At 38.6% G+C, this 21187-nt stretch overlaps 2 protein-coding genes across 2 annotated transcripts in view; one reads left to right on the top strand and one right to left on the bottom strand.

Moving 5' to 3' along the window:
• The window catches only part of LOC127868399 (ubiquitin conjugation factor E4 A-like), a 155250-nt gene that overhangs the window by 98758 nt on the left and 35305 nt on the right, over positions 1-21187 (top strand). The gene's annotated exons all lie outside the window — the stretch shown is intronic.
• Positions 1387-21187, bottom strand: LOC127868423 (HAUS augmin-like complex subunit 2). The gene is made up of 6 exons (XM_052410206.1): positions 21009-21187; positions 18234-18341; positions 15797-15866; positions 14007-14139; positions 13160-13268; positions 1387-2564 (listed from the first exon to the last, which is right to left on the bottom strand). Exons 1-6 carry the CDS (start codon positions 21126-21128, stop codon positions 2424-2426), a joined length of 681 nt encoding a protein of 226 aa, XP_052266166.1. The 5' UTR covers positions 21129-21187; the 3' UTR covers positions 1387-2423.

Genomic DNA, 21187 nt, shown 5'->3' with positions numbered 1-21187 from the left:
TTGTCACAGACGTGGCGTATACCCCCACGTGCCGCATTGACACAAACTATTTTGCATGCTGTCTTCACAAAACAAGAGAATCTAATATATGGCGATTTTTAAGAATTATTATGCCATTATCATTTATAGCCATTTTGACCTTTGAACTCTAGAATTCTTTCACATGACACGCCGTTCAATGACTGTTAACAAAATTAATGTACAGAGTCATTTTAAAATCTCACAATGAATGACAAAGTTATGGCCCAGACAAGATCATTTATTGCAATTTTTGACCTTTGAACTAAAAGTTTGACCTTGACCTTGAAGATATTGACGTAATTCTTTCACGCGACACACCGTCCAATGACGGTGAAGAAAAGAGCCGAATGATTTTTAAATCTCACAATAGACGACATAGTTATGGCCTGGACAAGCTCATTTATGGCCATTTTTGACCTTTGAACTCAAAAGTATGACTTTGACCTTGGAGATATCGACGCAATTCTTTCGCGCGACACACCGTCCAATGATGGTGAACATATGTGCCAAGTGATTTTAAATCTCACAATGAATGACATAGTTATGGCCTGAACAAGCTCATTTTCGACCTTTGAACTTAAAGTGTGACCTTGACCTTGACGATATTGACGTAATTCTTTCGCGCAACACACCGTCCAATGATGGTGAACAAATGTGCCAAATGATTTTAATATCTTACAATGAATGACAGTTGAGGCCTGGACAAGCTCATTTATGATCGTTGAACTCAAAGTGTGACCTTGCCCTTGGAGATATCGACGTAATTCTTTCGCGCGACACACCGTCCAATGATGGTAAACACATTTGCCGAATGATTTTAAAATCTCACCATAAATGAAAAGTTATGGCCCGGACAAGCATTTGACCTTTGAACTCCAAGTGTGACCTTGTCCTTGAGATATCGACGTACTTTTTATACGCGACACACCGTCCCATGATGGTAAACAAATGTACCAAGTTGACATAGTTATGGTCCGGACAAACTTTCAGTTTAAAACACACTAAGTGACCCCGTGACCTAGTTTTTGACCTGGCATGACCCATATTCAAACTTGACATAGACATCATCTAGATACAACTTTTGACCAAGTTTGGTGAAAATCGGATGAAATTTCGGGACAGACAGACAGACCGACCGACAAAGTGACTCCTATATAGCCCCCATTACCAATGGTAATAAGGGTATAACTAGTCGCCTTACCATCATTATGAACCATAAGTACCCGCTAGTAATTATCATGATGGCGGCGTGTCATGCTCAAACCCTTGACTTCAGTTGAATGTCATGGTCACACTTGGTCCAAAGTCAAATGTGGGCATTAAATAGCTCATTCATTACACCAGTAACAGTAAAGACAAGTCAAATTATATTTACATATTTACCAATTCAACATTTAGTAGTAACAAATGACTTTAAAGCAATTAAAAAATACTTACAAATTGAAAAAAAACAAACTGTTATAATAAAAAACGATAATTAAATTTTGCTATTTTTTATGTGTACTTAGGGACATTTTTCATTTAATAAAATGTTCAATTGTTTTATTTGTATCACGATTTATCATACTATAACTGACTACAATATTAACTTCACATGGCCCAGGCCAAACATGCAGCTGAGTTTTCCGTTACCATATATCATCTGTAATCTTTATCTAAACTGGATTTATGGAAGGTTTTAAGTTTGCTTTTGATACGAGTTCATATATGGTAGATGACCTTAGAGACTAGCTAGTGATCCAAGTCCATATAGAGACTATCTAGTGATCTGAGTCCCTATAGAGACTAGCTAGTGATTTGAGTCATTATAAAGACTAGCTAGTGATTTGAATCCATATAGAGACTAGCTAGTTATCTGAGTCCTTATAGAGACTAGCTAGTGATCTGAGTCATTATAAAGACTAGCTAGTGATTTGAATCCATATACAGACTAGCTAGTTATCTGAGTTCATGTAGAGACCAGCTAGTGCTCCGAGTTCATGCAGAGACAAGCTAGTGGGTTCATGTAGAGACCTGCTAGTGATCTGGGTTCATGTAGAGACCAGCTAGTGCTCTGAGTTCATGTAGAGACCAGCTTGTGCTCTGAGTTCATGTAGAGACAAGCTAGTGAGTTCATGTAGAGACCAGCTAGTGATCTGGGTTCATGTAGAGACCAGCTAGTGCTCTGAGTTCATGTAGAGACCAGCTTGTGCTCTGAGTTCATGCACAGACAAGCTAGTGAGTTTATGTAGAGACCAGCTAGTGATCTAGGTTCATGTAGAGACCAGCTAGTGCTCTGAGTTCATGTAGAGACAAGCTAGTGAGTTAATGTAGAGACCAGCTAGTGATCTGGGTTCATGTAGAGACCAGCTAGTGCTCTGAGTTCATGTAGAGACAAGCTAGTGAGTTCATGTAGAGACCAGCTAGTGATCTATGCGTGTGGACTGAAGAGGGTCTGACTGCATGCCGTGAAGCTGCCTCATGCTCTGCTGTATCTGGCAATATGACTGGAAGCTGGTCTGCATGGCACCAAGAGCACTGGATAATTCAGATATCAACTTGTCCTGAAACAACAAATGGAGGAGTCAAAATTAATGTTTCATAAACTGTCACTTACTTACTGTAGTTACTGCAAGTTAAAAACAACTTAAAAAAATTGCGTCCGAAAATTTAGATACTGAATTTTTCTTTAAATACAGGCGAAATATTGGAAAAAAATAGTGTTTTTTTACCATGAAAATTTAGAGACAAACATGTAGTGTCAGAAAATTATAATTATATTGAAATCAAACCAATAAATCGAAGCACAATTATAGTTTTATTGCAATTTTATACTCTTCTTTTTCTACTTTGAAATAAATACAACTTCACAGCTTTGCTTACTCTTGCCTGAACTGACACAGAACAAACAAAAGATGTGTTTGTCAGAAACACAATGCCTCCTATTGCGCCGCTTTGAAGCCATATATTTGACCTTGAAGGATGACCTTGACCTTTCACCACTCAAAATGTGCTGCTCCATGAGATACCAAGTTGCTATCTTCAATATTGCAAAAGTTATGACCTTTGACCTTGAAGGATGACCTTGACCTTGAACTTCCACCACTCAAAACAAATTTTTAAAGTAAAATTCATTTTAATTATTAAATTCTTACCTGTTATCTCTAGCTTATCCCTTTCCAGGGAGTTAATTATCCGGAAAACTTTAAGCGCTGGGAATCATCCACCTCTAATAAAGAACACCAAGTCAGGTTAAACATAGTACAATGTAACCTAACCGAAAAACAAGAACAACAACTCATCTTTCCTTTACAAAAACATAAAATGTCGATGAGCAGGTAGGGAGGTGGGACTTACCGATAACAGGTAAGTATTTAATAATTAAAATGAATTTTACTTCAAAAATTTGTTTTAATATCATAAATACATACCTGTTATCTCTAGCTGATTTTGCAGCTGCGGCGGGAAGGTTCGCATATTTTTCCCATCACAGCAGAACCCATATTTAGGGTTTTCAGCCAGAGATAGTAGATCATGTCCTCAGATTATCTTCGTTAGTACCATATTGTACGTACTTAATTCTCGGATGGCCTAGAGTACTTATGCCATAGAAGAAATTACAGTTTGAGCCACAACAAGAGGACCCAACATATACAAATTGTCTTGTTGGCACTCAAGAGAACGAAGATAAAAAGAGGAGAAGGTGGTAGGATTCCTCCAGAAAGCAGCTTGAAGCACTTCAGACAGTGGGGTATAATTAATATAAGCCCACGAAGCCGAAGAGCTCTTAATTCATGCGGTCTTATCTTAAACAGGGATAAATCACTGGATGAAAGAGAAGAATAAGCTTTCTTAATTGTTGAGGCTATCCAACGGGAAATAGAAGCCGCAGACACATCCCCCCCCCCTTTTAATGGAATGAAAAGTCTTTTACGAGAACCTCGAATAAACTTTACTCTCTTAAGGTTGAACTTCAAAGCCATTACCGGGCAAAGGAGTCTATCATCATCTTCATGTCCACAAGTTCTAGAAAGACTTGGAACTTTAAAGGGTTTGGAAGCCATAGAGGGAAGTTGATTTTTAGCAAGAAATCCAGGCTGACATAATAATGTAACAGATCCATCGACAGCATCAAAACGAAGATGGTTATCTTCTATAGAAAGAGCATGAATTTCACATCTACGTTTGGATGAAGCCATAGTAAGAAGAAAAACGGTCTTCCAGGTTAGGAACTGTAAAGAAGCCTGATCAAGAGGTTCATAGGGAGCCTTAGTAAGCGAACCAAGTACACAAGCTAAATCCCATTTAGGAGCCAGTGTTCGAGATACAGGACGTTTAAGTTCCATAGCTCTAATCAGTTCCGAAATCGCTGGATCAGCACAGATTTGTGATGACTTAGTAAAAGCCAATGTATGCCAAATCATAGATCTGTATCCCTTGAAAGAGCTAGAAGAAAGTTTCTTATCATCAAAAAGATAGATGAGAAAATCCGCTATGCGTCTAGCAGAGGGATTGAGGGGATCAATTTTCCCTCGAATACACCAATTAGAGAAGAGTTTCCAGCGAGCATCATAGACTGCTCTGGTGGATTTTCTCCTTGCAGAAGCAACGAGGGTTGAAGCCCTGACAGAAAAACATTTCTTCTGCAGAGATTGCCTGATAACGGTCAGACGTGTAAGTGGAACATTACTGGATCCGCATGTAGTCTGCCGCTTTGAGATAGAAGATCTGACCTGTGAGGAAGTTTCCTGGGATAATCGTACAGGAGACTGAGAAGATTGTTGAACCAAGATCTCCTGGGCCCCAAGGGGCAATCAAGAGTATCAGGCATGAGCTCACCCTGATTTTCGCCAATATTTGGAGAATTAGAATGGGTGGGGGATAGGCGTAAGCTTCCAGTTGGTCCCAAGTGAACAAAAGCGCGTCTATTGCCCACGCTGCTGGATCATAAACTAGACTCACATATAGAGGTAGTCTGTAGTTGTGTCTGGTCGCAAACAGATCGACCAGGGGATAACCGAACTTGAAAAAGATCTGGTTGGTCACTTCTTGATGAAGTGTCCATTCCGATGGAAGTATCTGGTGTATGCGAGACAACCCATCCGCCAGGGCGTTGAGGCAAACTGGTATGTATTTGGCCAAAAAAAAAATGTTGAGTGTTTTGCAAAAAAAAAAAAAAAAAAAAGTAATTTCTTGGTTTCCAGATACAGGGATTGAGAATGTATTCCCCCCTGTGCCTGGATGTAAGCCAATACCGATGTGCTGTCTGTTGACACCATCACACAAGAGTCTCGAAGATGTGACTGGAAATGAGATACAGCTAGAAATACTGCTCGCATTTCTAGATTGTTGATATGAAGGTGAGATTCCTGATGAGACCACAACCCTGAAACTATTAGACTGAGAGGTTCCAGGTGAGCACCCCATCCTTTCTTGCTCGCATCCGTGATTAGATGTAATGACGGTTGCTGAGGAAGAAGTGGTACTCCTGCTAAGAGAGTCTCCTCGTCTAGCCACCACTGAAGATGAGACACTAGGGAAGGATGGATTGGAATCTGTTTTAACAGATTGCCCGGAGACCATTTCCAACAAGCTGAGAGATAATGCTGAAGAGGACATAGGAATAGACGTCCCAACTGCACAAAGTCTGCTACTGAGCTCAGGATACCGTTGAGAGAGAGGAATTATTAAGCTGTTATATGAGATTGGGACAAAACCCAGTTGACCTTTACCAGAAGGTCTGATATACGTTGACATGACACTCTGACCCGATTGATGTGTGTCAAGAAATTCATTCCCACGAAAGTGAAGTCCTGAGAAGGAATGAGGTCTGATTTGTCTGCATTGAGAAGAAGTCCTAAAGAGAGGAGTTCCTTCCAAGAGAATTCTAGGTTGGTCAGAAGTAAATGACGATCGAGCTGGTGTAAGAGCCAGTCGTCGAAATACTGAAGAAGAACAATCCCGTGAACTCGGAGGTGAGCTCCGACTGCAGCCATTAGTTTGGTAAAAACTCGTGGGGCGGTCGCCAACCCAAATAGCATGGCCCGGAACTGGTAGACTTGGCCATGAAAGGCGAATCGAAGGTACTTCCGGAAGTTGGGATGTATAGGAACATGGAAGTACGCATCTTCCAGATCCAAAGACACCCCCCAGTGCAGGGGTTTGATGGAGTTCCGTATGAAGGAAGGAGTCTCCATTTTGAAAGTTGGTTTGAGAAGGTACATGTTTAACACTTTTAAATCTATTACTGGTCTCCAGGAACCATTTTTCTTTTGAACAAGAAAAAGACAACTGTACAATCCTGGAGAATAAGGATCTTGAACCCTTTCTACTGCCTGTTTTTCCAAGAGCCCGAGAATGGACTGTGGAATATGTGGATGCTGAGATACCAGTTCTATCAGAACGCTAGAAACTGAAGGCCTTTATTGAATTGAAAAGTAATGCCTTTTGTAACCAGAGAATGAACCCATGCCTCAGAAGTAATTTGAAGCCATCGGTTTGAAAAGTGGAAAAGTCTGGCCCCAACTGGTATTTCCGGCATCGGAGGTTGTGGAGGTAGAAAGGGTAGGGGCCTAGGGCTGATAAGGAGGCGGTACGCAGAAGGTTTTAAATTCCTCTGATCCGGCTTGGGTTTGTTCTTTTTCCCAGAATCTCTACCAGAAAACTTCTTAAAAAAAGGTCTGTTATAGGAAGAAGGCCTGTTAGGACCCGACCGTGGATTAACAGCAGGTCTTTTAGAGAAGATTGTTTCTCTTAGCCTTCTTGGGTGCTGGAACTGCTGGTGGCCTAGAAGAAGGCTGCTTAAAGGCTCCTTGGCGTTGTCCAGAATTGTTTCTAGCTAAAGAAGCATGAAGTTGGTCATCCTTGTCAGCTGTGATTGCTTCTTGTATCCTTCCATCAAAAAGGAAACCTGATGTGAGAGGAGCCGTTCTGAGTATTCATACCTGGTTCTAAGAGTAAATCTTTAGGTAAAGATGAAAGGATAAGATCTCTACGAATCCTTAACATCTCAGACATTGAAGAAGCAGCATTATGTGAAAGGGATAATGCTGTTCGTGATAGGTGGATCAATAAATCCCGAAGTTCTTTCGGAACAGAATCAGACCAATCACAAACCAAGTGTAACAAGGTTGCTAGCATTAAGTCTACCTGGTTGGATAGACCTAACGATCTTCGCTCTCTACTTTCCCAATGTTCTATCATGGAAAAAGGGACAGACACTCAAGTAGATGAACTAGGCATAGTAAGCAACAGCTTATTGATGTCTGGATCCTGTGATGATAATTTATAGCTATCTAAACCGGAAGTCGGATCAGGTACTGGTGGTTTGTAGTTACGTTCCTGAAGTTTAGACTCCGCAAAATCCTTCCGTACTTTCAACATATCTCCTCGTTTAGGAATCGTTTTATTCACTGATTCCAACTATTGAAAAACAGATAAGACAGTAGTACCAATCGGAAGGCCTGTATCCAAGCGGGAACGCGCCTTAGTAACCATGGTGGGATCAAACGTACAAACGAGTTGTTCAGTGATCGAGATCGTCGAATTAGAAGAAGTCTCCACAGGTCGTGGACACAACTCTTCACCCAGAGTCTGGAATATCAGCTCGTAAATTTGATTACTGGATACCAAAAATTTATCCGTATCAATGTCCGCATCCGATTCAGCTTCACTCTCTACAGGAACAGAGGTGTGTAGAGAAACAGTAGGAACAGGAATGAAACTATCTTGTGCCATATTGTCTGGTAAAGATGAATTATCATCCACAACGTCAGCAATTTGATAATGCTTATCAGTATTGACCGGTACAAAATGACCAGACGCATTCGTACCCATAGAACATCAGGATTCAAATGGGTAGCATTAGGGGGTACACAACTAGATACGGTCGAAGACACCCATGGTGCTGATAATGTAGCAGTAGTTGTTAGCTGCGTTCCTGAAGTTCCAACATGTGTGGCTGTTAACATGGGAGCCGACACAAGTGGTGATGAAACGTGATTCCATAAAGGAATAAGACGGTGATCGACTATCCGAATGGTAGGTACGATGTCTACGTGAGGTTTGTCGACGTGCTCGTTTTCTGCGATGTCACGATCTGGATCGGCTGCGATGTAGAGATGTAGATCGGCTGCGATGAGACCGGAATCTTCTGGAATAGTGCTCCGTGAACAACGACGTGATCGCTTACGCGCGTAGCAACCATGAGAATCGCTTGACGAAGATGAGCGTGTCCAATGTCTACTCCTTGATGACGAAGTTTCATTCGTCGATGATGAGTTGGAAGAAGAGTAATCCGATGATGAAGATCGATGCCTTCTTCTGACTGTTGACCGGTGACCGGACCGAACTGGACCGGACCGGTGAAGGTATCATGACCAGAGGACCGGTCGGTCATATCATGACCAGACCGGACTGCTGACCGGCCGGTCATTTCACGACCGGTTACATCACTGGCCAAAGACCGTAGAATGGCGGCTGCCATTTGGTCAGACATTGATCGATCCGTAGGTCCACGATCAATGTCGCCGGTATGTATGGTGGGAGTCATACGGTCAGATGATGACCGACAGACAACACCACCATCGTGCCCAGTATCCAGTGACTGAAATGTCAGCTGGTCATCGTTGACCAGTGAAGTCACCGGATCATCAACGTCCGTTAGAGGTTCGTGGCGTTTGTGGCTGTTCGACATCCGATGGCGACCAGCTTGTGTCCATATGTCGTAAGACCATAAATCGCACACCGCACATTTTTTAAGTAGAGTACAATTGGTACATGCCAGGCAAGTGTCGTGAGAATCCCACCTTGCCTTGATTTGACCACACAAACCTCTCTTTTGTAAGTTCATTTCTGAAAACAAAAGAAACAGAAAGAGCCTACAACAGACAAAAACAATTGTTAAATTTAAACCATCATGTAAATAAACAAAATCTCTACAAATGCCCTCAATTATTTATTGAGGAAAAAGGCACGAAGTCCTCGTGGATTACCTATAGAAGGAAATGGAACGAAAACCTCGTGGTGCACGTGCTCATGTACATGAGCACTATAAACAAAGATACCCAGCAAAAGCAGAATTATAACAAAAACTGCATTAAAGTATAAAAAAGTAAACCGAATAATATACAGAAAAGATAAATAAAATTTATCCCTCAAACTCCGACAATAAACACGATTAAAAGAACGAAAAAGTCCTGAGCCAAAATAGGCGTGCACTCGTGGTTGTCCGGACAAAAAAGATAAGTTGTTGTTCTTGTTTTCCGGTTAGGTTACATTGTACTATGTTTAACCTGACTTGGTGTTCTTTATTAGAGGTGGATGATTCCCAGCGCTTAAAGTTTTCCGGATAATTAAATCCCTGGAAAGGGATTAGCTAGAGATAACAGGTATGTATTTATGATTTTAAAATGTGCAGCTTCATGAGAACACCGCTTTGAAATAAAAAAAAAAAAAAATACCTTGAAGGATGACCTTGACCTTGAACTTCCACCACTCAAAATGTGCAGCTTCATGATAACGCCGCTTTGAATTTTTAAATATTTTTTTGGACCTTTGACCTTGAAGGATGACCTTGACCTTGAACTTCCACCACTCAAAATGTGCAGCTTCATGATAATGCCGCTTTGAAATTTTATTTTTTTTGCCTTTGACCTTGACCATGAAGAATGACCTTGACCTTGAACTTCCACCACTCAAAATGTGCATCTTCATGAGAACGCCGCTTTGAAATTTTATTTTATTTTACCTTTGACCTTGAAGGATGACCTTGACCTTGAAGGATGACCTTGACCTTGAATTTCCACCACTCAAAATGTGCAGCTTTATGAGATACACATGCATACCAAATATCAAGTTGCTATCTTCAATATTGAAAAGTTATGGCCAATGTAAAAGTTTTCGGACGGACAGACACCATAAATTTGACCTTGAAGGATGACCTTGACCTTTCACCACTCAAAATGTGCAGCTCCATGAGATACACATGCATGCAAAATATCAAGTTGCTATCTTCAAAAGTGAAAAAGTTATGGCCAATGTTAATGTTTTTTTCAGATGGACGGACAGTTCAACTGCTATATGCCACCCTACCGGAAGCATAAACATAATTTTTCTGGGGTGGGGGGGGGTGTAGTGTGAGGGTGTGGTGGTCATTTATTAGATGATCTTTAATTTAAAAAAAAAATGGGGGGGATTGAGGGGGATTTGGGGGGGGGGGGGGGGGGGGCGTGTGGGATGGTTTGGGTGGAGTCTATTGTGGTATGTCAGGTAAGAGTTGTTTTGTCAAAGTATCAATCGAATCTAATCATACATAAAGAAGTTATGGCAATTATAGCAAAATTTAATAATTTGACCCTTTCAATCAAAGGTCAAGGTAAAATTCAACTTGCCAGGTACAGTACCCTCATGATAGCATGAAAGTATTTGAAGTTTAAAAGCAATAGTCTTGATACTTTAGAAGTAAAGTGGATCTAAACACAAAATGTAACCATATATTCAAAGTTACTAAGTCAAAAAAGGGCCATAATTCCGTAAAAATGACAACCAGAGTTATGCAAATTGTCCTTTACTGTCCCCTAGTGATAGTTTGCGAGTGTTCCAAGTATGAAAGCAATATCTATGATACTTAAGGGGTAAAGTAGACCAAAACACAAAACTTAACCAAATTTTCAAGTATAAAGGGCCCATAATTCTGTCAAAATGCCAGTCAGAGTTAAATTAAATTGCCTGCACAGTCCCCTTAAGATAGTTAGTAAGTGTTGCAAGTATGAAAGCAATAGCTTTGATACTTTAGGAAAAAAGTGGACCTAAACACAAAACTTAACCAAATTTTCAATTTTCTAAGTATCAAAAGGGCACATAATTCTGTCAAAATGCCAGTCAGAGTTACATAACTTTGCCTGCACAGTCCCCTTATGATAGTTAGTAAGTGTTGCAAGTATGAAAGCAATAGCTTTGATTCTTAAGGAATAAAATGGACCTAAACACAAAACTTAACCAAAATTTTCAATTTTCTAAGTATAAAAAGGGCACATAATTCTGTCAAAATCAGTGTCCGACAAATCCATTGCCCGGAGCCCGGGGGCTACCGAAATTTTCCATCGGGCTACTGAAATTATCCGGCTGACGCCCGCCGGGCTACTTTAAATCTATAAGAGTGGTAGCCCGGTTTATTGACAGACATACGTAGAATAAACACGCTGACCATGTGTTTGTACACTGTGTTTTGCTTATAATCCGATAACAAAGTGCAATCAATTATCTAATCAGTCACCGATCACTTGCGGTAATGTCGTAAACAGTAACAGTGTATTTTAATCATCCAATCAGAATCAATATTTGTCGTCTGCTAATAACATAATGAGAGCCGGTTGGATAGTTGGCGCACATGATGCAACATCATTTCGCAGTTTGGAATTCTTTGTTAACCGCATCAATGAGTAATAGCGACAATGTTTTTGATGTCGTTAAATATCCAAGGACGCAGAACATTAAATAAATCAAAACAATAGCGGATTCTTCAAAACGGTAACGAAACCGAAAATGAATATTAATTACAACGGTGTGAACGCGGTAAACACCTGCTTATTAGTTTGCATAGTCAATTAATAATTGGATTAATCGACTGTAAATCAATAATCCCATATATGCCCGATTTATATTTTTAAAATCAAATTATGGGTGGGTAATATAGACGATAAGAGTCATAAACACAAACGTTTGAAATTTTCTAAAGTGTCAAATGAATTTCGGCATATGGTTCTATTAAAAGATATGATGAAATAAGCTCCCAATCAGGACTGTTGTATTGCAACATGCGTAAATCACTTGCCACGGTTTGCACGCGTTGTGTACAGCTATTTAAGGTTACCAAATTCTACATTTAATAAATGAAGTTCTTTGTCCAGATAAAAAGCGCGCGAAAATTGGCGTGGGTGTATTTATTTGTAAATAAAAATTTCGTAGCGGGTACAACATTGAGATCATTTAATTTCCATTAAAAGTTTTGTTGTGAATTTCAACTAAAATACCGGGGTATCTCGCGAATTATTTGGCATTGACATTTCCTCTAAATAAAATATAATGTAAACACACTGTATCGTTACTGTTACGCTGTATCAGTTCCTTCATTATTGAAACAATTATTGTAATGTATACTGACTGCACACAAGTGTCGTAACATACTGATGCAATACGTAAATTCGGACAGTACTTAAAGTCGGACACAAGTAAATAAATGATTTAATACTCTTGATTTCTTAAAACTCGGTATTTGTTGTTAAAAAGGGCAATTGCATTGATTAACACCATACGAGTCAATCGTATTGATCATCTAAACGCTTTATTTACGTTTCCGACTTAACGTGCTGTCCGAATTTAAGTTCACATACATGTGCACATACATGTAATATCTACATGTAGTATATTATTTTCTTTGGTACATTTACATTTAAGTACACGGTGCCTGTACTGTAACATTAATTTACTATATTGACTGTGTACATCAGACTACTTGCTGTATTATGTATATGTATGTATACATATTATGTATATCTAAATGAAGAAATTAAATAAAAATGAAAACCTGCCTCTTATCATTTTGTAGGAAAAATGTATGGGCTACCAAATATTTTTATTGGTAGCCCAGTGGGCTACCTGAAAAATAAGAAATTTGTCGGACACTGGTCAAAATGCAAGCCAGAGTTATCTTACTTTGCCTGCCCAGTCCCCTCATGATAGTAAGTGAGTGTACCAAGTTTGAATGCAATATCATTGATACTTTATGAGAAAAGTGGACCTAAACACAAAACTTAACGGGACGCTGACGCCAAGGTGATGACAATAGCTCTTTTTTTTCAAAAAATAGATGAGCTAAAATAATTATTTTGGCTAAAAAAGAGTGTTCGAAAATTTAGATCGTCTGAAAACTTACAGTAATAACGGTAACTGGAGCTGCTATTGTAATGTTGCAAATCTGCCTAGCAGAAAGATACGAGAAAACTGTAGTTTTGAAGCGTTCAAATAACTTAAAGTGGACAAAGCAACTAACAAACAGTTATTGCTCCCAATTGCAACAAGCAACACTTCCATCCTAGCGAGCCAAGACTTGAATGATGTGAAGAAAAGAAAACTGATAGGTCAGGCAGTGGATACATACCAGACGTCCGTCTGTCCACTTCAAGGATTTCGCCCACACTATGTTTTCCAGATTGGTGCTCAACTCTCCCAGCAAGGGTGTTATCTGTGGGAACAGCTCGCAGGCAAACCTAGGCATACATGAAACAGAGCATTGCAACAACTTCTATGCATAACTTTGGTATCTCAGAAAGGAATGTCACAGTATTTGTGTAATTATGAACAACAATTAAACATGTCTATTCAATTTTCTAAAGATTATTACATGAGAAATTCCAGGCCTGATTAAAGAATACTACTTTGCCCATAGAAAACATATTTGCTGTTAAGCCTGTTTATGAATATCTTCCAAGTATTCAACGTCTAATTACAACCAAGGGAGATTAGCGTCAATTTTAATTACAAAGATAATTGCAGTATAGTGGCAAAATATCAATAACTGTTCGGATTTTGTCATTCATATATTTCTGGTTGTTTTTTAAATTGTCTTTGTTAAAACAAATAAACCAAATCCTGTATTACTGAGACATTCATGTAATAAAAACAATCCATATTGCGCTTGTATTACTGGATCTGGTATGTACATGTTGGATCTTTAGACAAATGCCTGTCTTAACCCATTTATGCCTAGCGTCTAGAAAAAAAGCCTTTGCAAACAGCATAGACCCAGATGAGACGCCGCATGATGCAGCGTCTCATAAGGGTCTGCGCTGTTTGCTTAAAGGAAATGTAAGAAATATTCTAAATATAGAAATAAATATAATAGACTTCCCTAATTTTGGAAATAAATTGATCCAATTTAGAATGATGGGAGAGTCCACTAGGCTTAAATGGTTTAAACAGGTATTTGCTTGTTTGAGTGTGCTAACTTATGGTGCTGTGCCTCCAGCTTGAGGTACTCTCCCTGGAAGGGCTGCTGTAGTCGCCTGTTCAGCAGCTCCTTGCTCTCTATCACACACTCTATGTGGCTGTTGAGGCTCTTGATCTTGTTGATCCTTGCCTCTGCAATAACAAGGCAGACAACAACGTCACCGTTGATCACTAAAATAACCATGTTTGGTGTAATCTGTTTAGAGTCAAGAACAAATTCCTCCATATTCTCTTTTATGAAAACAAGATGCGTTTGTGAATCACAATGTCCCCCTATATGACGTTTGACTTTGAAGGATGACCTTGACCTTGTGAAGGATGACCTTGACCTTTCACCACTCAAAATGTGTAGCTCCATGAGATACACATGCATGCCAAATGTCAAGTTGCTATATTCAATCTTGCAAAAGTATTCATAAAATAAGCGATTTGGGCCACCAGGGGTGTCAATTGTCCCCAATTTAAAATCCGGAATATTAAGGAAGAGAGGGCCCAACCCCTGAGCCCTAGCTTATTGTTCTTTTTTTAAAGTCTTTCTAGGTGCAATTTCTGGTGAGTACAATGTGAAATATTATAAACCAAACCATCCGTAACACCGCAGGTGTATTTGTCATTCTAAACAAATGATATTAAGAACTTCGAAATTAAATTAAAATCGACAAACCTGCGTATCCGAAAAAGACTGTCCGAAAACATGTCGCGATACATCATTTGCAAATGAAATAAAATATGTATATCGTTTGACTGCAGAAAATGAAAACCAGTAACCAGTAACCTAGTAAATACGCAGTCAATATATAATTTGATTAACATATTGTTTTAAAATATGATATTGCAGTGCTTTACTTTGCCAGTTCCTGCTGATGTCAGTGCCAGCCGCTTACCAATCAGAAATCAATAAATAAAATCGGTACCAAGCGCAAATGTCCAGAATGCCGACGATGCTATAACAATATTCGTTCTGAAATGAACCCGCACTTAAAGAATTTTGTCCCTACCCCCACCCGCCTTAAACAAACTCATCCGATTTACATTCACATCAAAATCAACCCTGGACAGCTCAAATCCGGATTTCCGGAATAATCCGGAAAATTGACACCCCTGGCCACATATATTTGACCTCTGACCTTGAAGGATGACCTTGACCTATGCCAAATATCAAGTTGCTATCTTCAATATTGCAGAAGTATTTATAAAATAAGCGATTTGGGCCACATATATTTGACCTCTGACCTTGAAGGATGACCTTGACCTTTCACCACTCAAAATGTGCAGCTTCATGAGATACACATGCATGCCAAATATGAAGTTGCCATCTTCAATATAGCAAAAGTTATTGCAAAATATTAAAGTTGGCGCAAACAGACAGACAGACCAACAGACAGACCAACGGACAGGGCAAAAACAATATGTCCCCCACTACTAAAGTGTGGGACATAAAAATAATATAAGTGGAATGTTATACTAAATAGTGTTCAATAACTTATAACATATTGCAAACAAATGTGCACATGATAAACATTTGTGAAACCATTCTTTAGATTGGATTGGATCAGATTGTACACCAAAGTACTTGAGAAAAGACAGACAGTTTAAAATATATGCTGAGTAGTATAACAATAAACAGGACTTAAAGCATGTTGAATTATTTATGAAATATTTAATGGTGATAGTTATTAACTGGTTACCATACATTTACAAATCAATGGTTACTAATTTTGAAAACTGATAAATGGAAATAATAATACGTTTTACTGACAGAATACCCTGTCAATGCATTCATACATACCTAGTACATCCAGGTGTGTTATATCTCTGGTTTCCTTGTCCTGCATTCTTAACTGAATCTCCAGGTTCACCTGTAAAATAAAAGATAAAGGCATCAGTTCCAAAAAGCGGGGTTAAACAATTTGTTCAGGCAAATAATGAGTTAACTTCGATAAAACGGCCTTGGGAAAATAGTGTACCTGAGCCTCAATAGTTTATTGAGAGAAACTTATATTTGTCCAATGTCTTGAACGTCATGTAAGAAGACAACAGATTTGTGGACGGTTGTTTTTTAATAACTTTTTTATACTGAGGGAAGCACAAACACTGTAGAGCCAAAAGGTCGTATTCATTTAAAATAAATATAAATACAAAGATGCTTAAAGTGTAAAAACATCAGATACTAATTCACGAAAAAATACAAAAACTACGGCATCTTTGAAGTTCCTACTTATCTCACATAAGCCTGGTAAGCTCCAGTATATGCATGCCCCAATGATACTGGTACACATAGGGCAGTGTCTTCAGTCTGGGATCTTGCCCGATTGGAAAAGTTGAGGAATCCCCTTTTTACTTTCCTGATCGGGAAATATTGATTGAAAAATTGCTCGATCAGGCAAGAAAACAGCCATTTTTCATATACGGTACCTTGGCAAAATCTGTCCGGGCATCACACAACTCATCCAAGGAACAACTTTAATTACTGAATCCAATCTTAAAACAATTATCTTAACCGTAGCGATTTCTTAAAAATGTTGTTGTTTGTCAGATATTCAACACCAAAGTTGAGCATTTTTTAGCATCTATCAACATTTTCCGCACTTGCATGTTTTGAACGCAAACTTGCCAGAAGGAGCAAGTCGTCGAGGTTACACTATTTAATCACTTGCACGTTTTGAATTTGAATTTCCTGAACGAGCAATTTATGGCAACTGACATTGGACTTTTGTAACATTCTGGGAAAATGGCGGGACAATTTAGCAAGAAATGTGGAACTGAATTTCAACATAACCACTGGAACTTACAAAGTGATGAAGCTATATTAAATAGACGACACATTAAAGCTCAATCCTTAGATATTTTGGACAGATTATACAGTGATAATTATTATAGACATCTTAACACAATAAAGGCATCGTTTTGTAATGGATGTATACAGCATGTCGAACAGACCTGTACGGACTGTGGTAGAAAGAGGGCTCCTGATGAACCAGTGCAACATGTTGATGCATGTTGTGGTACCGACTGATTTATCCGGTGAAAGCAGTGTGAATATAGCAGATTGAGTTATTTCTACTTTTTACATCTGTAAGGTGCATTACGTTCAAACACTATCAAGGGTATTTTTGAATGTTGAAAATTTGATTATATAAACTTAATAACTTCATTGGCCTCTTAATGTTTTATTCAGATTGGAAGATTATGACCGAAATGACAATAAGATACAAAAATGTGTGTCTATTATGCCTGATACTGGTGGGGGAAGTTGGGTCCACGTGGGATTTGAACTCGTACCTATCAGGTTAAAGGCTGCTGAAGCAAAATTGTGCAGCTTCATGAGAACGCCGCTTTGAAACAATTATTTTTTTTGACCTTTGACCTTGAAGGATGACCTTGACCTTGAATTCCACCACTCAAAATGTGCAGCTTCATGAGAACACCGCTTTAAAAAAAATTATAATTTTTTTTTTTCCTTTGACCTTGAGGAATGACCTAGACCTTGAAGGATGACCTTGACATTGAACTTTCACCACTCAAAATGTGCAGCTTCACGAGAACGCTGCTTTGAAAAAAAAAAAAAATGACCTTTGAGTTTGAAGGATGACCTTAACCTTGAAGGATGACCTTGACCTTGAACTTCCACCACTCAAAATGTGCAGCTTCATGAGATTCATATGCATGCCAAATATCAAGTTGCTATCTTCAATATTGAAAAAGTTATGGCCAATGTTAAAGTTTTCGGACGGGCAGACGCCATATATTTGACATTTGACCTTTAAGGATGACCTTGACCTTCACCGTTCACCACTCAAAATGTTCAGCTCCATGAGATACACATGCATGCCAAATATCAAGTTGCTATCTTCAATAGTGAAAAAGTTATGGCCAATGTTAAAGTTTTTTTTCGGACAGACAGACAGACTGACATACACACATACTGACATACTGACTGACGGACAGTTCAACTGCTATATGCCAACCTACTGGGGGCATAAAAATCGCTACGGTAAATTTAAGATAATTGTTTTAAGATTGGCTTCAGTAATTTAAGTTGTTCCTTGGATGAGTTGTGTGATGCCCGGACACGTTTTGCCAAGGTATATGAAAAAATGGCTGTTTTCTTGTCTGATCGGGCAATTTTTCAATCAATATTTCCCGATCAGGAAAGTAAAAAGGGGATTCCCCAACTTTCCCAATCGGGCAAGATCCCCGACTGGTCTTTGAATACTCATACTGACCTTGTTCAGCTCTGCCTGTGCTCTGCTCATTTTCTTCAACACCTGGATTAGTTTCACAGATGGCAGGTGAGTTGATTTCTCTGGATCTAGCACCAAGCTACTGCTCTTCTGGAAATATATGTGCAAAAATAAAATATATCATGATTCTGATGTAGGAAAACTGATGACTTAAAAATATCAAATTTTGGGGATTGTGCATCATAAGTAAATAAGAAGTAAGTGTTTGTAAATGGGCTAATCTAATAAAAGCAATTTTTAACACATGCATGTATTTAGTTTTACTTTTTAGATGGGGCACAATTAGCTGGATTATTGCCAAAATAAATTTCACAATATTTTAATGGGGACACATGAGTTATGCCAGAAAATCAGTTTGCTTGAGTTTAAATCACAAATTTTTACATGGATAATGTTATGAGCATCATGTCTGGTAAAGACTTTATTCCAATAATCTACTGATTTATAACATTTAGAAAGTATATAAAGAATTTGACCGCCTGCCGCAGTGCCTGACGAAATTCATGGGGAAATGCCAGTACCAGTATATATATATATTATTTGCTTGTTATTCTTGTCTGTTTATCATTACATTTTAATCAGTGACAATAATCAAATAACAAGGGACATAATTGTCACAAAACCAGGTTTTCATTGTGAAAAAAAATCTGATAAAGGGAGACAACTCAAACTGAACTTTTGAAATGAACAAAGAAAATTAACCCCCTTTGTAAGTTTGTTTTAAAATAAATCTATTTTTAGTCGTGGCGACCTTGACATTGGAGATATGCACATGAATTTTTTTTTTACCTTTGACCATGAAGGATGACCTTGACCTTTCACCACTAAAAATGTGCAGCTTCATAAGATACACATGCATGGCAAATATCAAGTTGCTATCTTCAATATTGCAAAAGTCATGAGCAACGTTAAAGTTTTCGGACGGACACACGGACGGACGGACAGGACGGTCAAAATTTGTGTGCGTATGGAAAGGCGTTGTCCATATACACATGCATACCAAATATGAAGGTTATATCTCAAGGGACATTTATGGCCATTTTTGACCTTTGAACTCAAAGTGTGACCTTGACCTTGGAGATATCGACGTAATTATTTCGCGCGACACACCGTCCAATGATGGTGAACAAATGTGCCAAATCATTTTAAAATCTGACAATGAACGACATAGTTATGGCTCGGACAAGCTCATTTATGGTCATTTTTGACCTTTGAACTCAAAGTGTGACCTTGACCTTGGAGATATCGACGTAATTATTTCGCGCGACACACCGTCCAATGATGGTGAACAAATGTGCCAAATGATTTTAAAATCTGACAATGAACGACATAGTTATGGCCCGGACAAGCTTGTTCCGCCCGCCCACCAGCCAGCCCGCCAGCCAGCCCGCCCGCATTCGCCAATCTAATAACCAGTTTTTTCCTTCGGAAAACCTGGTTAAAAAATCTCTCCAAAACACCTATTACACCAACACATTCGCATTTTGCACAGCACCTCAAACAACACTGACAAAGATCACACTCACATACAGAACAATTCTTTAAAACGCAACCTTCCCTAACGCATAACACACTTTCACCCATCTCTTTAGTTAACAAAGTCTTTAATACAGACAGCCTTAAGCACTCAACACTCTTAAACGTCTCTCTCAGTCAACTGTCTCCCACTAACGAAGGACCATACGTATAGACAACTGCAAGGGACGGGTTCTATATGCTTTTATTTTAATATGTATTTCAATATTTACACACATTATCAAAGCTTTACAATGTGTACACTAGGAGACATACATCTATACACTTTTATTTTAATATTTATTTCATAATCACACACAGTATCAAGCTTTGCAATATGTACATAAGTAGACATACATCTATATACGTTTATGCTAATATTTATTTCATTCCGTTAATTAATTAAGTACTAAATTGTATATAGCAATAAAAAATAAAATATTTATTAAGTATTCCATACTACAGCCTTATCTCTAGGCAACCCCTTTCAGTAATAGCTTTATCTACCCCTCGATAATCAGTACCCTTATCAGCTCTGAAATGGTCTATTGCCTTATCAAAGACATTCGCACATGTTAATCCCTTTTTCAATGCACCGCAGAGTACATAACAGGGCGATAGACTTGCTAAGCATGTAAGAACACCCGACACTACATTCAGATTTTTTCTTGATTTTCAGTTCAATTAGCATACAGCGCAATAACTGTTTATACAATGCCGTATCTAAAAGCACAGACTCTGCCACTTATCCGATCGCAGCGAGAATACAGTAATAAGAATGTGTCATAATTCAAACTACACTGTTATGTGCAATACAATTTCAACTGCTACCACAAGACATCGTCAGATACTACAGTGAAAACAATTTGTGCAGTGTAACCTTTTCTTTTGCTTTGCTCAAATCGACAATTCACAACTTCCGCCATAAACGATTTGTTATCAAGTTTATGTTTTAAGCATTTCTCAACAAAATACACGCAAATTGATGTCGATTGCAACAGGTATTGTGGTTGTAACAATGTATTAGGTTGATTGAACTCGATTTTATAGAAATACGTGAGACATAATTTTTTTACATTAAAAAATGGGTTACAAGGAAGAACTCTGAGCTGTACGTATGTACTCCTAAAAGCTCAGAGCATTCAAGAAGAACTAAAAACATCAGCAGGAGAGACAAGATGGAACAAGTTTACAGAATTTCGTTTTATTGTTTAATTTAACTTAATTAATTTATGTTCTTACATTCGCCACGTGCCCAGTCCTTTCACCAAGCATCAATGCTTTCTTCAACCCTGTAAGTGATTTGTCCTGTGTGCTCCATGGGTTGTTAGATTCTGCCATCTGAGATGAAGTTGCCACCATGTTTTCAAAAGCCAATTTATACTCGGCTTGGGTAAACAATAAAGGAAAGGGGAACCAAT

The sequence above is a fragment of the Dreissena polymorpha genome, chromosome 2 (assembly GCF_020536995.1).
Source record: "Dreissena polymorpha isolate Duluth1 chromosome 2, UMN_Dpol_1.0, whole genome shotgun sequence".
Lineage (NCBI taxonomy): Eukaryota > Metazoa > Mollusca > Bivalvia > Myida > Dreissenidae > Dreissena > Dreissena polymorpha.
Note: the sequence above shows the minus strand (reverse complement) of the source record. Positions and strands in the feature narration are given on the sequence as shown.